Source organism: Diplodia corticola (genome assembly GCF_001883845.1).
Source record: "Diplodia corticola strain CBS 112549 chromosome Unknown scaffold55, whole genome shotgun sequence".
Lineage (NCBI taxonomy): Eukaryota > Fungi > Ascomycota > Dothideomycetes > Botryosphaeriales > Botryosphaeriaceae > Diplodia > Diplodia corticola.
In genome coordinates this window covers 143,655-163,094 of record NW_017971534.1, presented here as the reverse complement: position 1 = coordinate 163,094, position 19,440 = coordinate 143,655, and the positions used below count along the sequence as shown (strand labels likewise).

The following is a 19,440-nucleotide window of genomic DNA, read 5'->3' as shown; positions in this document are numbered from 1 at the left end:
CGAAAATAAGTGTGATTCCATGCATTTGTATCTCATAACATACTGGCAAGAATCAGCGTGGGCCAGTCAAGGTCAACCCTTGAACTCCACATGCGCATAAGCTCTCAAAGAGTGATCGTGTAATATAGTACATAGGGCTCGCTGAGCCAAGTTCCGAAATCGTCCTCAACATTCCAACTTGATGATCCAGCCGTCACCTTCGACGTCCTGCTTAGGATTCAGGCCACCCCAGAGAACCACCGTCTTATCATCGATGTTCGAGGCTGCGAAGAACGACCTAGGCCCAGGATGGACCTTACCTTCATGCGCGAACTCCTCCTGATGCAGCTTCAACTCAACCTCGGCCCAGCTGTCTTCGCCAGAGTCCATTCCAAGCTTGAGCCTGGCCGCATCTTTGGCGCTAGCAAGAGTGGTATTGTCGGAAGGAAGCTGGAAGGTCCAGGCATCGCTGAACAGTTCGTCGGACTTGGGTGGAAGGCTGGTGGGCCGATCGCCACCGTGCTTCTGACCGAACAGGTACAAAAGATATTTGCGACCTTGTCCGGTTGAAAGAGTGATCACGCCAGCCCCGTCTCTGGAGGTATCAGGACCAGGGACGAGGGGGTTTGAGGGCACGGGGATGGTGTCCCAGCGCGCATCGGTCGCAGCGGCATGGAGGTCGTAGAAGTGGACTGGAGCCTGGAACTGCGAATCTATGCCGACAGTGAAGACCTTGTTTTGAGAGAAGGCAAGACCTGAAGGTGTACCGACAGGTGACAATGCTTGGTCTTCGTGGGCTTGCCAGACACCAGTCGTGACGTCAACCGAGCTAAGACTTGGAAGTGTTCGCAAGTCATTGGTGCCAGCCGGTTTGCTATAGCCTCCGTAGAGTAGAAGGGTGTTGCCGTGGACAGTAGATCCATGGTAGAACTGGCACTCCTTAGGACCTTGAGAAGTGCGAAGAGTCCACTTGAGCGTGTCGGTGTCAAAAGACCAGAGCTTGGAACCGTCCTCTACTGAGTTGCCAGCCTCATCCATTCCGCCGTAGATGATGATGTCCTTTCCGAACACCGAGGCAGAATGGCCCGCGCGAGGTGGGGGGACGGAGGAAGCATCATCCGTGGGCAATGCTGGGATGCACTTGTAGTCGGTATCCTCCTTGTCCTTGGGAGGCAGGGTCACTTGGTGGAATTCGTTGCCGGCGAGGGTGCCGGCTTCAGTGAAGCCGCCGAAGATGTAGGCCTTGCCGTTTACCACGCTGACGGTATGAGAATGGCGACGGATAAGTTCGCTTTGCAGGCTGTCAGCAAAGCTCGTCAGTCCACGAACGATACAGCAACTCACGATACTGCTATGCGGGTGAAGGTAGCCTTCAGCGGCAAGGTCTTCTTGGCGATAGCAATTCCGGCCACGGCACCACCTTCAATGGTGGTCGAGACGACCTGTTCGGCGACGACAGCTCCAGCAGCAATTTCGGCCATGGTGAGCAGAGTGTTGTTTGGGTGAAGGTGCGGGGAGAGTTATTGCATCATAGGTGGATGCGCCTTTGTTCCTTGCAGGGCCAGGAACGCCCGCCGGGTGGGACGCGGGCGGAAGGCGCCAAGGGCAGGGCGGCGCTGTTTCCGCGCTGGCGCTAGCCCTTCACGTTTACGCGTTTGTGGAGCCGCATGGCTTCCCCGACCCCCGACATCATCTCCACCACCCGCGCCCGCATCCCAGACCGCCCGTCGCACATCACCGACCGCAGACTTTGCTCGGCGCCCCTCGTTTAACCGCTGTTGCGGCAGGGCTCGCCGCTCGCCGCCGGGTTGCTCGCCGCTCCGCGAGCTCCCTGAGATCTGCACCGCCGTTGGGATCACCGCATCTCACATCTCACGTCGCGACTCTTTGCACCCAACTATAACCCGACTCATCTGCCATGTCGACCGCCGGCCCGGTACGACCTATGCAGGCTCTGCGCCAGCGTCGTGAGTCGCAGCGGCCTTCTCAGCTCCGCAGCAGCACCAGGAATGCACAGGGTGATGCTGAAGAGGCAGCGGCGGCGGACAAGGTTGTGGAAAAACCACTTGGTACGTTTCGACAACCGTCATGGCTTCAGCTGGCTGGCTGACCTAGCAATAGTTGTAAATGAGCAGTACATATTGAAGAAATTCAAGGGCTCGCCGCCGTCTCTGATTGTCCACCTCCACCAGCATCATTTTCGCTTCGAGCAGCAAGATGGCAACTTCCCATACAATTCTCCAATGCGCCCGCTGCTGCAACACATTCGGGATGGGACAATACCGCACTTTATACTGGAGGAAATGCTGCGCGCTGGCGTCACGTTCTACGAAGGCTGCCTTATCGTCCAACTGGTTGACCATCGCTCGGCCGATGCCAAAACCCAGGCCGGAACCACGAACACCACTTCTAAAGAAGGAAAGACCGACCAGTTCTCTATTCATAAGTGGAACGAGTATTTGACTCCATCGCCATGGAGGCCCTACCCTTCGCCTCCCAAGTCGTCTTCCGACGAGTCCACACCCCCGAAGTCCGACCAGGCAAACCGTCCAAGCTCGTCCGCGGGCGAAAATAAAACAAAATTCGAAAGCCCATCGGTTGATGAAGTAAATGCTGCGAATAGAAGCCCTAGGGTGACCACCAAGGTGCTGTTTCCGACACCGCTATCCTACCAGACCGAACTCGAGCTGTTGGCAAACACTCCAATGCCGGATCTTGCTGCGGCAAGAAGACAGCAGTCCAGGGCAGCAGCTACTCCTCTTTCGGCGCACCCGCCTACGCCATTGACATCCATGCCTCCGACACCTTCTACAACACGTGGGCCGGCACCCAAACGACAGAAGATGATATTGGATGAGACCAATGTGCACGATTTCGAGGCCGATGTGATCAATGCAGCTGCTCCTGCGCTTTTCTTGGAACCTGTCCATAGCTTGTTGGAAAGCCAAGATATAATCGAGGCCACCACCCATTCCATGCACAGAAACGCCCCGCCACCTCCCAAGACGCGGAAGCGGACGACGGCTGAGCTGGCGGCTGACGAGGCACAGTTTGCGGCCGACCAGAACTTCATGCTGTTTGGGGACAGCTCTGCGTCAACCTCTAATGCTGCACAGATGAATGGCGATGGTGAAGGTATGCGCAGCGGAGCCGCCGCCTTCGAGCCTCGCTTCTCCCGTTTCAAGACTTTGGAAAACATCAAGGCTGTCCATGAAGAGAACGAACGCATCAAGAAGGAAGAGGAAGCTCGCCAGGCCCAGCTCAAGCGGGAGCAGCAGGCGAATGCAGAAGCAATGCGCAGGAGAGACGAAGCCAGTGCCCAACAGGCCGAACAGGCCAGACTCCTGGCGCAACGGCAGCAGCAGCAGCAGCAGCAGCAGCAGCAGCAGCAGCAGCAGCAGGTCATGCAGGCAGAGCAAATGCGACGTCAAGCGCAAGCTCAGGCTCAGGCTCAAGCTCAAGCTCAAGCACAGGCTGCTGGGAACTCGATTGGAACCCCCCTTCATACTCAATTCAGTCAAGCTCAGCAGAATTCCCCAATGGTCCGCCAACAAACGCCTATGCAGGCTTCACCGGTAATGAACGCAAACGCTGTCGCAAACCACGCGATGGGTGGTGTGCCAATGGCTCCCACTACTTCCAGTCAAGCAGGCAGCCCGCCACGCCCGCCTTCTGCCGTTCCTCACTCTGCAGGCCCGCCGAATATGGCCCGACAGATGAGCCGCCAACAGAGCAGTCAACATCCAGGAAGCGCTCATGGAACTCCTCAAATGCATTTGAACACGCCTCAAATGAATCAAGCCATCCCTGTCACCCGTCACATGACGCCACAGCCCGGTCGCGTCAACCAGCACGGCAGCCCAGTTGGTGCTATGCAGGGCACTCCTATGCTACCCGGAGGTGGACAGATGCCACAGAATCTGACGCAGGACCAAATGATGCGCATTCATCAAATGCGTCGGAACCAGATAATGCAGCAACAACAGCAGAACGCTGCAATGGCTGGCTCACCCCAGAACATGACACCAGAGCAACTGCAGATTTTCCGGCAGCAACAGATAGCCCAAGCTCAAGCTCAGGCGCAGATGGCGCACCACAACGGCCAAGGTTCCAACAATGGTACACCTACGCCATACAACGCACAGCTAGCTCAACAAATGCGCCAACAAATGGCTCAGTCCGCTTCTCCCAACCCCGGGCAGCAGCAAGGCCAACAACGTCCCATCGGCCAGCAGGGCATTATGAGTGCAAACATGAACATGGGCGGAATCAATTTGGCAAACATGACGCCCGAACAGCAGCAGCAGTTCCACCGTCAACGTTCGCAAATGATTGTCAAGCGCATCTTGTCCCACTTCAACGGCAACATGCCTCCGCAACTCCAACAGATGATCCGCAGCGGTCAAGTCATGCAGGCCTGGCAAATGGTCGTCGCCCAACAACAGCAACAACAGGCTCAGAACCAAGCGAACCAGCAGCAGCAACAACAACAGCATGGCGCCCAGAACAGCATGGGCATGGGAGGGGGCATGGGCCAGATGAACATGGGCGGCATGGGCATGGGCATGGGCGTTTCGATGGGCGGTGGCCAGATGAGCATGGGCGGCGGCGTCGGCGGCGTGGCGGCGGGCATGAATGGCATGGGCGGCATGGGCGGCGCCGGCAGCATGACGATGCAGCAGATGCAGCAGATGCAGATGCGCCTCCAGCAGCAACAGCAAGCGGCCGCGGCCCAACAAGGCGGCGACGGTGGCGGCCAGCCGAACCAGCAGGCGTACATGGCCCGCCTCATGCGCCAGCAACAAATCCTCGCTCAGCGTCAGGCCCAGCAACAACAACAGCAGAACATGATGGGCATGGGTGGCAACATGGGTATGGGCATGGGCTGGCAGGGCGGCATGGGACGTGGTCAAGGCGGCGGTATGGGTTAAGAAGCGGGCGGGCGTACACGCGTACTCTTGCGAGAGCTCGGTCTTGCTTGCTGGAGGGGATCCTAAGATGACTGGGATATATGCTTTTACCATCTGCTTGTTTTCTCATCTACCCGTCCTTACTGCCTGCGTCTCTCGAGGAATTGCATTCCATTTCGACGCCAAAGAATAAGAAAAAAAAAAAGGGTATCGGGGGTAAGGTTTCGTCAACAGAAATGACTTGCGGTACAGATTGGAAGGCGTCGTATCGGCACCTCATTATTTCTATCACTCTTACTCCCGCATAGCGATGGCGTTATTCCTGGAGTTTTGACCGCGACGCGGCCACTATTGATACCAGGCCAACTCTTAGCACAGTTAGAGCGCCCTTCGTATTGACTATCAATGAAATTCTACGCATCCTCCAAAATCTTGAGAAGAAATATAACATCGCAGTGAATTGTAAAGGAGATCGATCAAGTCTCTCGATCCTGGATTATTAGATGTCGCAATCTACCTCTAAGGCAGTCAAAGTTCACGACAGGATTGTTTGTATAGTCTAAGTGCCTACATCTACATCCGGATACTAGATTCGGCTGCATTCTCGTGCACGGAAAGTGTACAGTGTCTTGCAGATTAGGGGATGGCACATGCAGTCTTCTGCGACCCATCGTGACACTCAATTGAATGCTTGGTTTACGACTAAAATAACGCTGCTGCTCTTCGGTATAGTACATTAATGCAAACACGATGAGTGATTAAGAGGAGATAAAAGAATAGTAATGACGGGAAGGGAAGAAAGAAAAAATCAAGGCTCCTTCCACCCTCCCAAGGAAAAAAAGAAAGAATGTGCCCACCCCCGCTCGGCGTGGGCTAACGCTATGAGTCCCCGAATGATGCAATCAAACTGAACCCTCGCTCGCTTTTCATTTTTTTTCGTTGGAAGAAACAAATTTTCGACAGAAATGTGCACAGTGTCGTGACATCATAAAGAACCTGTTATAGACGTCGGATTGTAAAAAAAAAAAAAAGAAAACACACCCTCCCTTATTTCCCTTCGTATTTACCTTTACATATGTCACTCATCCCTCCTCTGCTCAGCCTGGCCAGGGCCAGAAGTTTGTTGTCCGGGCGCCGCCGTCCCCGTCCCCATACCGCCACCATCTGCCGCCGTTGCTGCCGCCGCCGTGCCCGTCGCAGGGTCAAAGAATGAGATGTATTCGTGAGGCACCCATTCCAACCACGACATCATGTTGTCACCCAGCGCGCTCATGTCGATATCCTGGCTTTCGACCATCATGTCGGCGAACGGGATGGGGCCGACGTGGGGTTGGCCCGGCGGGGCGGTCATTTGGGACGGGTAAGGCCCGGTTGGAGATTGCTGGTTGACGGCGGACGATGGTGCGGTGGCGCCGCCTCCACCACCACCACCACCTCCTCCTCCTGGAGGTGGTGGGCGGCCCCCGGCGGGCGATGACGTGGTCGAGTACGGGGAGTGGAGGTTGAGGAGGAGGTCGGCGTCGGAGACTAGGGTGGAGTCGGACAGGTAGGCGGAGGAGCCGCCGGGCGGAGGCGGAGGCTGCATGCTCGGGGCGGTAGCGCCGGGCTGTGCGAATATTTGGGTGCTGTTGGGGTAACGGGGTAGCGGCGTGGAGACGTTGCGTTGTTGTTGAGGCGAGGTTGGAGCCTGTGCCATTACTGACGAGATGGACGCGTCCATGCCGTCTTGCGGGCGGCGGGGACCGCTGTCTCTGGTTTCGGTAGGCCACATAACAGCTAAGCTCGTGCTTGGTGAGTTCATGGTTCCAGTAAGGGACCAGCCAATGGCTAACAGGAGTTTTGTCAATATCTATACGCTGGCCTTGACCCTTCAATGAAAGAAGACCATACCTTGACCTGGGTCTCCAATGACAGACCCTGGAATCCCAAAGTTTGCGCCTCTGCTGCTCTTGAAAGCCGCGACTGGGCCCTGATCTTTCTGGGCATGATCCTGGGGCCCAATATACGCCCCCCAAGATAGCTTGCGCCGCCAACCAGGCGTGTCGAACGAAGGCTCTATCTGCGGAACTTCCAATGCACATTCCATCTCTTCCCTGGTGTATAGGAGTGGATCCACAACACCCTTGGCCTTTTGGTCCAAAACGGTCAAAATGTATTTGACGCCAGCCCAGTATGTCTCTAGAGACTCGAGGGCTCTATAACAACGTTGGTAGTTTTGGTTAGCGGCCGTTGCTAGCAAGGTGTGTTTCTGCTGCTTCTCCGCTGAAACTGTTTGGGTCCTTCCATCCCTCGCATCCGCTCTCTGTACACTGCTATCACTGCTATTTTCTCGTCCCCAGCTGTTTGACGGTGGAGATCCTTGCCTTGAATGCGGATTTGACGAGGCGGATTGCATGGCAGTCTCCTTGAGGAAGGCGCAAGCGGCGATATAGATTGGCTGACTATGGACTGTTAGTTGCCGAGCATGGCATTGTCTGTCGGTCATACCTGGTAAATGGATTGCCAAGGCCGGCTTTGGCGTCAGCCAATTCTGCAAAAGCGAGAATATCTGCAATCGTCTTCGCTGACGACAAGGACAGCTCGTGGCTGTTGGGGAGAAGCTGTTGGATGCCTCCCTCAAAGGTTTTGAGAAGAGTGGGCTGATGTAGGAGAACAATGAGGGTATGGAACCAGAAGTGGAGGAGGATGAAATTCGTCCCTTGACCGTTTTTCAGGTAATGCTGGAAATTAAGAACGTTGAAATGCAAACGTGACGAGAGATTCTGATAAATGTCGGTCAAAAGACTCTCCATGAATGCTAAACGTTTGATCACGTCGGGTGTGACATGCGATACCTCCTTGATTCCGTTCAAGAGGTCCGTGACACGTCCATAGAGATGGATCACTCGGATCAGCGCAGGGTAAGGAACCGGCCATCCAGTACTCGGGTCCGCGGAATCAAGCGACGGGAACGACAGTTCGATATCACTGTCTCTCAAGGAAACAGGTCGCCCTGTTCCGGATGAGACGACGCGATCCAGGAAAAAGACGGCCCAGAACGTGTCGATTCGCTCTCTCTCTACGGCTCTCTGTTCCTCGGCAGCCTGGGGGTCAGACACTTCTGGCGATGGCGCCGCGGGCTCATCGTGGTGTACGTTTTCCTTCTTTCTGGAAGAAATGTATTTGATACTCCCTGGTGTGGGCCCACCTCTTCCCTCGTATCTCAGTCCTTGCAGGGTTTGCATACCAAGATCTTGAGCCATTCGGATGGCAATCCCGAGATACATCCACAGGCCAGAGTCACGGCTCCCACCGAATTCATCATAGGCGAGCAGCAAAGCAGCTTGAACGACAGCCACGCTTGGGCACGCGAAGGTGTCGACGATTGCGGATTTAGCTCGCAAGGCGAACTGTTGCCCGTATTCGGACGAGGGCGTCTCCGGCTGCTCCGCGTCTCCATCGCACTGGCGTGCGCCAACCAGCATTGGATCAGTGGAGAAGCGGGCAGCCAACGCACAGACCGAGTCAACAAGGATGGCGTCGACTTGCTTCTCCTCTAGATCACGCATAAATCGGACTTCCTGCAAGAAGGGAAAATTGCAACCGAGGTGCGCGAAGAAGGTCTTGCACAAATGCGTGAGCAACGGCGGCGGGGGGACTGGCGAGGCGTCGTATATTGGAAGCTCGATGGGGGTGGGGTTTTCCGTGGCAGATTGTTGGGAGGTTACGCGGCCGAGCGAAGCTGCAGCAGGAGGGGATTGTTGGCCTTGACTGCTCTTTGAGATCACGACTTTGGGATGCTAGAAAGCGCGCTTACCATCATTTGTTGATGTTCCTCCGGTGCTGTGTTGCTTGCCTTTGACCTTGACCACCATCTGCTTGAACCCCGGCATGATCGCCGTCGGCCCGAAATAGCGGAAGTAGGGCATGCGGTTTCGAATGCTCAGGCTTAGCGACAGGCGGCCTTTGCATGGGTCAGCGGAGGAGCGATTACGAGACGATGTCAACTACATACTTGAGGCCTGGCTTCCCTCGTCTCCGCCAGCGCTTGCCGGGCCATTGAAGCTGGACTCCAAGGCAGGGTCGATGATCGGGGAGTCGATCGGCGGATCGTGAGCTAGACGAGGATGTGCAATCCCCACACTCTCGGCTTGCTGGTGTTGGTGCTGTTGTGTCTGCTGCAGCTGCCCTGGCGTCGGCCCGCGGGCCACCGCCACAGATGGTCTCCTTGCGGGATTCGTCGCGACGCTGGTCCGTCTCTCGCCCACAGAGCCAGGCGCGGAGCTATCCTTGGGCTGGTCTGTATCGGGCCCATAGCCCCCGCACGTGTGATTGTTCTTGAGGCAGGTTTCGCAGGCGGGGCGCTCGCCGGAACAGCGCGTCTTGCGACGGCGGCAGGTCAGACAGGCCGAGTTTATTCTCCGTCTCTTCGCGTAAGGCCCGTCGTGGTTGGTGACGAAGCGTATGGCCTTGGGCTGGGGCAGAGCTTGGCCGGTCGACGGGTCTGGGGCCATGGCGGCCATGCGGGGGCGAAGGGTCTCGCGAGGCTGGGGCTGCAGAGCGCGTCGACAGCATGTGGTCGCGAAAGGAGCGGAATGTGCGGCTCAAGCGGGCGCAACGAAGGAGTGTGCTGGGGCTTTGGTACGAGTATCAAGCACAGCGGTCCGCGCCACGGGCCCGGCGAGCAGTTGGCGCAATGGCAGGCCTGCGGGAGAGGTGCGTGCGGAATGGGTCGACGGGCAGCTAGTGAGCTCGCGCGCAGGACCCGCGCCTGGTATGCGTGGCGGAAACTGTAATCGGCGGCGCAGCACTGGGGTTGGGAGCTGGGAACGGCATGGTGCCCTGGTGCGTAGGAGGCCATTGGTAGTAGCCACGGCCAGCCTCGCAACCACGGCGGAGTCGGCCAGGCTCACGGCTCACGCCTCCCGAAGCCTCGCTGCGTGATCGCCCCGAGCCCGCCCTCTCCTCCACACCATGCAGCCTGCAACCTGAACCCGACTCCGGGGCTGATCCTCTGATCCAACCTAGCACCCCTGCACAGGCCATCCGACCATCCCACTCCGAATTTCCAGAGCCGTCCAACAAGCCGCCCACCCCAGCGACTCCAGTCCCCGCGCCACCCACCATGCGCTCCCTCTCTACCATTGCCCGCGCCGCCCCACGCGCTCTTCTCCCCCCGGCGCGCTACACGGCTGCGTCCCGCTGTCTGCACAGCTCCGCTCCCAAGCCTGCGACTCCCCTGCCGCATCCCACTGCTCCAGGCCCGCCGCCAGACCCGCCGAAGCCTGCTGCTTCGACCGCCGAAGATCGGATCGCGCGCAAGCGCCAACGCGCCGAGCAGTTTCAGGAAAGCCGCAACGCAACGACAAACCCGTCAAAACCGGGGAGTGCCTTGAAGAAGCGCTTTTGGCGTGACGTACACGTCAAGCAGACACCAGGTAGGCGCATTGCTGAGCATCGGATGGGTAACAATTGCTGAGCGTGCGTGTGATAGATGGCCACCAGATTCTTCTCGATTCGCGACCCGTCCGGACTTCTTCGAAAAACGTCCTTACCATCCCCCCGAACAAGCAGCAGCTCGCCGCTGCCATTGCGCTGGAATGGGACCTCTTGCTCAATGCACAGCAGGCTCTCAAGCAGCACTACATCCCTCTCACATCCCTGACGTCGCGTGCGATCGACATACAGGCAGAAGATGCGGCGGGCGCTTCAAGTATTCGAGCGGGCATCATTGAGATGCTTATGAATTACCTCACGACCGATACGCTACTCTGCTGGGCACCCGAGGAGAACATTCATGAGCCGAAGGACCTGAGCGAAGGAGCGAAAAGTCTGCGCAAGACGCAGATGCAGACGGCGCAGCCCATCATCGGCTTTCTCACCACCAAGCTCTGGCCAGGCGTCGAGATCAGGCCTATTCTGGAGCCCGACAGCATCATGCCCGTGCCGCAGGCGCCGAATACCGTGGAAGTGGTGAGGGGGTGGTTGTCTTCTCTGCCGGCATGGGAGCTGGCTGGGGTGGAACGCGGCGTGTTGGCAAGCAAGAGCTTGCTGGTAGCAGCTCGCCTGATGGCTGAGTGGAGTCCCCAATTCGCCCACACCCGCGAGAACCAGCCTGAGGGCAGGCGATTCGGGATTGAGGAGGCGGCTGAAGCCAGCAGCCTGGAAGTTACCTGGCAAACAGGCATGTGGGGGGAAGTTGAGGACACGCACGATGTCGACAAGGAGGATCTGCGGCGACAGCTTGGCAGCGTTGTACTTCTCGTCAACGGGTAAAAAAGAGGATGGCTGGATCTGGCTGCGGGTGTATAAATAGTGTGTGTAGTCTAGGTGAATGCTGCGAGCCCATGTTGTAGATCTAGACGAGAGATAAGCTGCCAGCAACTTCAGGTGGAGCAGGGAAGGGCGGCGTCTTCCGGGGGCTGGAGGCGTTCACAGCAGGCGCTGGTGCTGCAAGAGGAAGCTGCAAGACAGCGACGCTACGTAGGTGGGAGGCGGCGGTTGGCGGGCTGGGATGCGGCGCAATCGCAACAGTGTCACTTGTGGCAATCCCAAAGCTTCTAGCCACGTACAGGCAAGCAGCGCGTCCTCGGGCGCCGACCCCTGTCGCCTGACGCAGTGGCACCGCGGGGACTATGTACGTGCGTGATGTGCTCCCTAAATCGCCTCCGCGCTCGCGCTCGCGCTTGCTACCTTCGACTCTGCGTGTACCCGGCTCTCGTTCTGCTGCGAGTCTCGACTGCGGGCATCCAGCTGCCCCAGATTGATGCGCGCCGCAAACGGACCCAGCACCCGCGCTACGCCTGCCGCGCCGTTGCCACCCCTGTCGCCGCGTTCTTGTCCCGCCCACGCTGCGCCCTGGAATCCATACATTGGCCATGGAGAGGTAACGTCCGCCCATTGTGGCAGCGTGCTGTGCAACGCCCGCGCCGCCGCGCCGTTTCCAAGCCCCGAGCTCTGCCGCCCGCAGCCGCTGACGTCTGACATCACTCAGCTCTAGCGCCCAACAACACAAGAGGAACAAGTCCTCGGTGCGGTCGCTCCTGCACCGCGTCTCGTCCAAGCAGGATGCCGGCGTGAATTCCGACAACGACGACCAAGCCTCCAACCCTGCCTCGTCCCAGACCTCTATTACCTCGCCGCCCCCCGCCTCTGTGCACGCCTCGCGCTCGAGCATCCAGGCCCCCCGCCATCGTCCACACCTGTCCACTACCATGTCCAATTCCAATGCGACCTCCTCCGAGGCCCTGTCGCCCCCGTACGCCGGCGCGCAGTCTCCGTCTTCCCCGACTGCCAAAGGTGCTTCCATTGAGCAGTCTGTTCGCCTGTTCCGCATCTTCGAGGCTCTCCGCAACGGTGACACTGCCGCCATTTCCAAGGCGATAAGGGAGGAGGGCTCCACGCAAGGCGGCGCAAGGCAGAGCACCTCGTCGATAGCGTCTTTGTCTACGGCACGGCTGGAGGGCACCTCAATACTGCACCTCGCCATTCAATGCGCCGAGCTGCCCGTCATCGAGTTTGTTCTCTCCAATGTCGGCGCCGGCATTGACTTGAACGGAAGGGACAGAGATGGCAACACCCCTCTCCACCTCGCTGCTCAGCTAGGTCGTGCGCCGGTCGTCAAGATGCTGTTGGAGCAGACTGGCATCAATGACTCGCTAGCAAACTACCATGGCCAAACCCCGCTCGATCTGGCGCGCACGCCCGACATTTTCCAACAACTACAGTTGACCCGATCGATATTCATTGACACCCACGTCAAGAAAATCCAGGAGCTGTCGTTGCAGGCGGACTACAAGTCTTTGGAGAGCGTGTTGACAGATCCTCGTGTGCAAACCACGTTGGATGTCAACGGCCCGGAACTTGCGACAGACCCTTCCACGGTCGAGACGGGAGGCACCTTGCTCCACGAAGCGGCCAGGAAAAAGGATACTCAGCTATGCCAACTGCTCCTCCTGAACGGCGCAGACCCTTTCCGACGAGATCGGAAGGGCAAGCTTCCTCATGAGGTAACCAAGGACGACAAGACCAAGGCGATCTTGAAGAAGTCCCCTGCCGCAGCAGCAGCTCAACGTGGCATCCAGGAGAAGACAATCTTGGGCTCCGCTGCTCAGGCCGCTGGGCCCGCTTCGGCCGAGGTTGCGTTGGGCTCGAAGGAAAGCCGCGAGATGAAGGGCTATCTGAAGAAGTGGACCAATTACACCGGTGGCTACAAGCTGAGGTGGTTTGTTCTCGAAGACGGAGTTCTAAGCTACTACAAGCACCAAGGTAAGCTTGCCCAGACTGTCGATATGCGCAAATCCACGACTGATCATTTGTAGACGACATTGGATCTGCGTGCCGTGGGGCTATCAATATGAGGATCGCCAAGCTCCACATGGATCCGCAGGACAAGCTCCGTTTCGAGATCCACGGCAAGTCCTCTGTCAAATACCACTTGAAGGCGAACCACCAGGTCGAGGCCAAGCGATGGTTTTGGGCGCTGAACAATGCGATCCAATGGAGCAAGGACGAAGCGCGCGAGGAGGAGAAGCGACAGACTCGTGAGACCGAAGCACTCCGCCAAGCAAAGAACGAACAGACTTCCAAAGAGAGCGATGCGATCAGCACGGTGAGTTCGAGGCCGAACGGTAGGAACTCAGTTCTCAGCCCGGTCAGTAGCGGGGCATTGGGTGTGCCCCAAACCGGCTCGCGCACTGGACCAAGCACTGCAGAGGACGATGAGCTTGGCAACAGCACCTATGATGCTAGCTTGGGTGGAGAGGAGGCTAGCCGATTTGAAAGCCGCACTGGCAAATCAATTGGGGGCGATATGGACGACGACGATGACTATGGCGATGATGTGAGCAGCGATCAAGCGAAACCTGTTAGCAAGGACGCCTTCAACATCACTGCACAGTCGGTCAAACTGCAGCTGGATCTTCTTGCGCAAGTGTCCGCAGCATTGCAGGCAGAAAAGGCCAAGAACCCTTCGATGGCAATTTCCGATCCTGCAGCAGCTCAAGCATTCTCGTCCTACGAGGCGGCTGTTAGCAGTCTGAAAGGTCTTGTTGGTGACTTGTTTCGTATCGCGCGGGATAGAGATGCATACTGGCAGTACAGGCTCGATAGAGAGGCCAATGTTCGTCGCATGTGGGAGGAAAGCATGGCAAAGGTAGCAAGGGAGCAGGAGGAGCTCGAAAACAAGATTGGAGAGTCCGAGGACAAGCGGAAGCGGACGAAGAAGGCGCTCCGTGATGCGCTACAAGGACTTCAAACAGGGGAGGCCTCCAAGGTCAAGAACGCCATTGCTGACACAGACGCAATCGCTGAAGTCGATGAGCCTGTCGACGACGCAAAGGCCTCCCGGAGCCGCAATAACAGTGTCACTAACCGGCCCAACCTGGCCGAACTTGCTGATCTCTCGGATTCAGAGTCTGATGACGAGGAATTCTTCGATGCTATCCAGGAAGGAGAGGTGGAGGTTATGGAGTCTTTACCCGTCACGTCGCCGCCGCCTTACGAAAGCGATGAGAAGCCGGCGGACATGGATCTCCGAGAAGCCAAGCTGGCTGAAATCTTGCCATCCTTCAAGGGTTATGAAGAACCCGTGCGCACACGTCTTAAGCTGGATGACGACGACCGACCAAAGATTTCGCTATGGGTATGTGGCCGTTCCATGATGACTTCAAGCCGTTGCTAACAATCTCAGGGTATTCTGAAATCCATGATCGGCAAGGACATGACCAAGATGACTTTGCCTGTGTCGTTCAACGAACCAACCTCGTTGCTACAGCGCGTTGCCGAGGATATGGAGTATGTTGATCTGCTCGATACCGCCGCCGAGCGTCTGGACTCGTGTGAACGCATGGTGTACGTCGCCGCATTTGCGGCAAGTGAGTATGCCTCGACTATTGGACGCGTTGCCAAGCCGTTCAATCCGCTGTTGGGTGAGACTTTTGAGTACTGCCGCCCGGACAAGGGGTTCCGCTTCTTTGTCGAGCAAGTCAGCCATCACCCACCGATTGGCGCCGCGTGGGCGGAGTCGGCCAAGTGGGATTACTACGTAAGCGATGGCTTTGGTTTCACCGTATTTGAGTATCCTAACCTTTTCCCAGGGCGAATCTGCTGTCAAGTCCAAATTCTACGGCAAATCCTTCGATATCAACCCTCTCGGCACTTGGTTCCTCCGCTTGCGCCCCGCGTCCGGTGGCGAAGAGCTGTACACATGGAAGAAGGTTACTTCGTCTGTCATTGGAATCATCACTGGCAACCCTACCGTCGACAATTACGGTCTGATGGAGATCAAGAACCACACGACTGGTGAAGTTTGTCTCCTTGAATTCAAGCCCCGAGGTTGGAAGGCCTCGTCCGCCTATCAGTGTGCTGGAAAGGTGGTTGGCGCTGATGGCCAGACGCGTTGGAGCATTGGTGGTCGCTGGAACGATAAGATATACGCTCGTCTTACGCCTGGCTACGAAGACGGCGACAACGTCGGCCAGAAGGACAAACAGGCTACTCTTGTCTGGCAGTGTCACGAACGCCCAACCGGCATTCCTTTCAACCTCACCCCATTCGTCCTCACACTCAATGATCTTTCAGATCGCCTCAAGCCGATCCTTGCGCCTACCGATACCCGTCTGAGGCCCGATCAGCGTGCCATGGAGGACGGCGAATATGATCTCGCTGCTGTGGAGAAGAACCGGGTGGAAGAGAAGCAACGTGCGACGCGCAGGGCACGCGAGGCGGCAGGCGAGGAGTTTGAGCCGCAGTGGTTCTCCAAGGCCAAGGATGAGACCACCGGCGAGGAGTACTGGAAGTTCAACGGCGAATATTGGAAGATGAGAGATAGGGTCGCCAACGGAGAGAGCGGCTGGGAGGGTTGCGAAGACATTTTCTGAGCCTCTATAAGCCACAGAGATCGTTTTCAGGTTCAAGCGGAAAAGTTCAACTTGTGAAGCGTTGGTGTTTCAGGCAGTGGAGCGACGGCGATTGTATTAACAGAGCGCGGATGGTCGTCACTTTCTTACCCCCCCACCCCAGTCTATTTCTCTAAACACCCCCGTTTTGCAACACCTCCTTTGCTTTTACAATTCCCCATGAGAATTTCCATCCCATTGCTTCTTTGCATTTTCTTAATGTCTTCTTCCCGCCCCCTCCACTCTGAAAACAACAACCTTACTCTAGAAGATGAATCATGAAAACAAAACCGGGGATTCCCCCGTCTTATACAACATTTGATAGCAACGAGAATGCCAAAACTATCTTTCGGCAGTCTAGCACATGGGTCGAAGAGACATTGAAGTTCCTGCAATACGCTACTGGAAAGCCTGAGGTCTGGCTCATAACGCCGTGTGGCTTTTGGTTCAGCTTCCACCAGTTCTTGCGTGCGCGCAAACGCGCTTGATTCGTCGACTCGCTGTCTCTCACTTGCAATAATGTAGTCGATTTGGAACTCGATCGCGCGAGGGCTGGTTTCCTGATACTTGACTAATCCTCGTCGAGCCAAAAGACGACCGCCGGTTGCTTGGCGGATTTTTTGCGCAGCAGTTTTTTATGACGTAGGTACCCCAACACATGGTAAGTAAGTAGCCCCGCAGCGGGGTAATATAAGCAACGGAGCAACAAAGAAGAAACCAACGGCGCCACCACGACCGTGAGCTACTAGTGCTTTTCGACCCGGGTATAGGTCCTTTTCCAAATGCTAATAAATGCGGACCCCCTGGCGCGTGCGCGCGCGCGTGTGTGTGGGGGGGTGGTAACGCATGACTACATATTCGTCCGTACGATACAGCTGATCATCCGCAAGGGAAGCAAGAAAATCTAGTTCATCAAATAACTCATCCCGTAATATCCATCACAGCGGGGGTTTTCCCTCCCCAATCGATTTGATAAAATAGAAAAGGAACCTCGTAAGATTTCCACCCAACAACACACCCACCTATCTATTCTCTCTTCTAACTACAAAACAACAAAGTTCCAACCCCCCCATATCTAAAAGATCCCCCCACCCAAAAAGAAATAGAAAAGTCAAGAAGAAGAAGAAGAAGAAGAAGAAGGAGAGGAGAGGGGAAAAAAAAACAAGTCGGCCCAATCCTTCCGCGCCCTCACCGGCATCCCGCCCACGACGACCGGTGCTACCCCTCGCGACTCCGTCCCCGTCATCATCGACGCACGCCCAAAACAAACAACGCCTCGGGGGCGCGCTCGCGGTCCGCGGCCTCGCGCGCTTACCGATCAGCCGGCAACGAGGGCCACATCGCGCACGTCACGCACGACCGTCGTACCCGATCGACGGCGCTGGCCGACCGACGAGGGAGGCGGATCAGAGGGGGTTTGGAGGCTGTGGTAGTGGCGGACGCGGTGGGGAGATCGGGATATCCCTTGGGAGGTGGGAGCGGGGAGGAGGTAGGTTATGAAGGCGAGTGACGAGATTTGAGGAGGGTGGTGGTGGTGGTTGTGGGGGATCCTTTTTTTTTTCCTTTTTTTTATTGGCACTTTGGCTTTCGTCTGCTTCTTCTTCTTCTTCTTCTTCTTCTTGGAATTTGTTCTTTGGATGTTGCTACTGTTGTTTCTTTTGGCGCTTTTGTGTGTTTTTTTTTTGTTTGCGTCGTATATGGTCGTTCTCGAGTCGTGCGTTTCTCTTCTTCTTCTCTTTTTTTTTTCACTCGTTCTTTCCTACATGCTGCCTGTTTGGCAGGTGCTGCGGTACTTGATGGTTGATGAAAACCGATTGCTTCGCGGATGAGCCAAAGCTAACGTGTCATGCGCTGTAGTGGGTCCTCGCTGAGCTGGGAGATGCTTTCGGCACGATTGTGAACAGTGCGGATATCAAATGAAGGAACGAGTCGAGCTGAGGGGCCGCGATGGCTGTTTGACAGACCCGCGAGATAGCTGGGGCTAACTGGAGGTTAGCTGTGTATCTTCACTCGGCCAGTAACATACCGTGAAGCCAAATTTGTCTCTGATATATATGCCCGCGAGATATTACAGATCACTGGTCTCGCGTCTTTCCTCGCTTTTTTTTCAAGGGGTATATTCCCTCAAACCAGGTTGATGACTTGATATTTGTCATCGAACATGGAGTTCTGGGTGCACTTCCACAAGCCGACGCGCTCGTACTCATCGTTGGTCGAACCCGCCCTCCGCCTCAGCAGCAGGCCGTCATGATGGCCCCAGGAGACGGAGCTCGGGGCGTACTCGTAGAACCTGACGCAGTACAGCACCTCGTACTTGACGGCGGCGAACTCGGCGGGCGAGAGCCTCAGGTCGAACAGCAGCTTCAGCTGGTCGTTGCTCCACCCGAGATCCTCCCACACGCGCAGCTGCGTCGCGACCCAGTCGCGGTCGGGCAGCTCGAGCCCGGCCCGGACGGCCTTGCGGGCGCGGGCGTCGGCGATGATGCAGCCCTGGAAGACGCGGCCGCCGGTCATGGTGCGGTCGCAGTCGCGCATGTCGGCGACGGCCAGGACGGGGCAGAGGGTGCAGCGGAGGGTGATGACGCCCTTGATGGGGACGGTGACGGGGCCGCCGTCCTCGCTGGAGCGGGAGCGCGCGCGCAGGATGCGCAGCTTGCCGTCCAGGCGTGGGAAGCCGCGCTGCTGGGGCGGCGGCGCATCGTGGGCGAGAGATGGTGCTTGCTCGGGCTTCTGGCCGAGCGGCCACGGCACCTCGCTCCGCGGCCACAGGGCGTCCCACGAGACGTAGCCGCCGGAGATGGAGGCCCACGACCAAGACGGCACGGTGCCGGTGGGCAGATGGCGCTTCCCGTACACGACGAACCAGAGCAGACTGGCGGGCAGGATCGAGGGCCACAGGCCGGCGCAGGACAGGCGCGAGATGGCGGGCGACGGCGGGGCTTTTTGGAGGCGAGACCTGGACGAGCATCCGGCGGGGTCGGGCAGGGCGACCAGCCGGTCTGCGGGCGGGCCGTGGGTGAGCTTGGAGTAGGTGGTCACGGTCGAGTGCCAGGGCAGTGCTAGGGCGTCGGGCTCGGCGCGAGAGGACGGCGACAGCAGGGCGGCGAGCGAGTCCGCCTCGGACGGGTGCGACGACGAGGACGACGGCGGGCGGGCGAGGCTGCACGTAGAAGACGTCGTCGACAGGCGGCCCCTCATGGTGGCTTGTCAAGCATTCGCTGGAGAGGCGGCCGGGGGAGAGGTGGGATTGTTGTGGGCTTGACTCAAGAGGAAAGTAGGCCTGGCAACCCCAGGCTGGCCGGGATCCATGGCTTGCGAGGGCGATGAGTTGTAGCCTGATCGCCGGCCACGCCCCACCGCCGACAACAACACGCCCCTTGGCGCAGAGCTGGCACCTCCCGCTTCTCCACATGGGGCCTCGAGAGACGCCCGCCGACTGGTCCACCAGCCCTGCCGCTTCCGAAACACTGCGGCGTACCTGCAGTGTTTCGCAAATCGAGTAACGCTAAGTTGATAAGACGTGCCATTAAGACCCACTCGCGAGAATCAAAGAGCCTCAAAGTGTCCAGCATGCTAATTGTTCCTTCCCGTCTGCCCTTTTTCTGCCCGGCTTATTATCCGCCCCTACTCCTCTTTCTCCAACACCTCCAACTTGATCCCAAATGCCTTCTCAG

At 57.5% G+C, this 19,440-nt stretch overlaps 5 protein-coding genes across 5 annotated transcripts; 2 read left to right on the top strand and 3 right to left on the bottom strand.

The window, feature by feature from the left end:
- Positions 1 to 165: 165 nt before the first annotated feature.
- Positions 166 to 1,460, bottom strand: BKCO1_5500031 (kelch domain-containing protein; the record flags this gene model as incomplete). Its single annotated transcript, XM_020277322.1, has 2 exons — positions 166 to 1,270; positions 1,324 to 1,460. 2 exons carry the CDS (start codon positions 1,458 to 1,460, stop codon positions 166 to 168), a joined length of 1,242 nt encoding a protein of 413 aa, XP_020127115.1.
- A 437-nt stretch (positions 1,461 to 1,897) lies between these two features.
- On the top strand, positions 1,898 to 4,910 carry BKCO1_5500030 (transcription factor spt20; the record flags this gene model as incomplete). Its single annotated transcript, XM_020277321.1, has 2 exons — positions 1,898 to 2,048; positions 2,101 to 4,910. The coding sequence occupies 2 exons, from the start codon at positions 1,898 to 1,900 to the stop codon at positions 4,908 to 4,910; spliced, it is 2,961 nt and encodes a 986-aa protein (XP_020127114.1).
- Positions 4,911 to 5,967: 1,057 nt separating this feature from the next.
- BKCO1_5500029 (c6 transcription factor) lies at positions 5,968 to 9,391 on the bottom strand (the record flags this gene model as incomplete). The annotated part of the gene is made up of 5 exons (XM_020277319.1): positions 5,968 to 6,716; positions 6,780 to 7,330; positions 7,377 to 8,610; positions 8,686 to 8,832; positions 8,884 to 9,391. The coding sequence occupies 5 exons, from the start codon at positions 9,389 to 9,391 to the stop codon at positions 5,968 to 5,970; spliced, it is 3,189 nt and encodes a 1,062-aa protein (XP_020127084.1).
- A 602-nt stretch (positions 9,392 to 9,993) lies between these two features.
- On the top strand, positions 9,994 to 15,748 carry BKCO1_5500028 (oxysterol binding protein; the record flags this gene model as incomplete). Its single annotated transcript, XM_020277318.1, has 6 exons — positions 9,994 to 10,306; positions 10,363 to 11,140; positions 11,863 to 13,136; positions 13,190 to 14,511; positions 14,560 to 14,913; positions 14,966 to 15,748. 6 exons carry the CDS (start codon positions 9,994 to 9,996, stop codon positions 15,746 to 15,748), a joined length of 4,824 nt encoding a protein of 1,607 aa, XP_020127063.1.
- A 2,142-nt stretch (positions 15,749 to 17,890) lies between these two features.
- Positions 17,891 to 18,964, bottom strand: BKCO1_5500027 (het domain protein pin-c3; the record flags this gene model as incomplete). The annotated part of the gene is made up of 1 exon (XM_020277317.1): positions 17,891 to 18,964. The coding sequence occupies one exon, from the start codon at positions 18,962 to 18,964 to the stop codon at positions 17,891 to 17,893; it is 1,074 nt and encodes a 357-aa protein (XP_020127089.1).
- Positions 18,965 to 19,440: the final 476 nt, after the last annotated feature.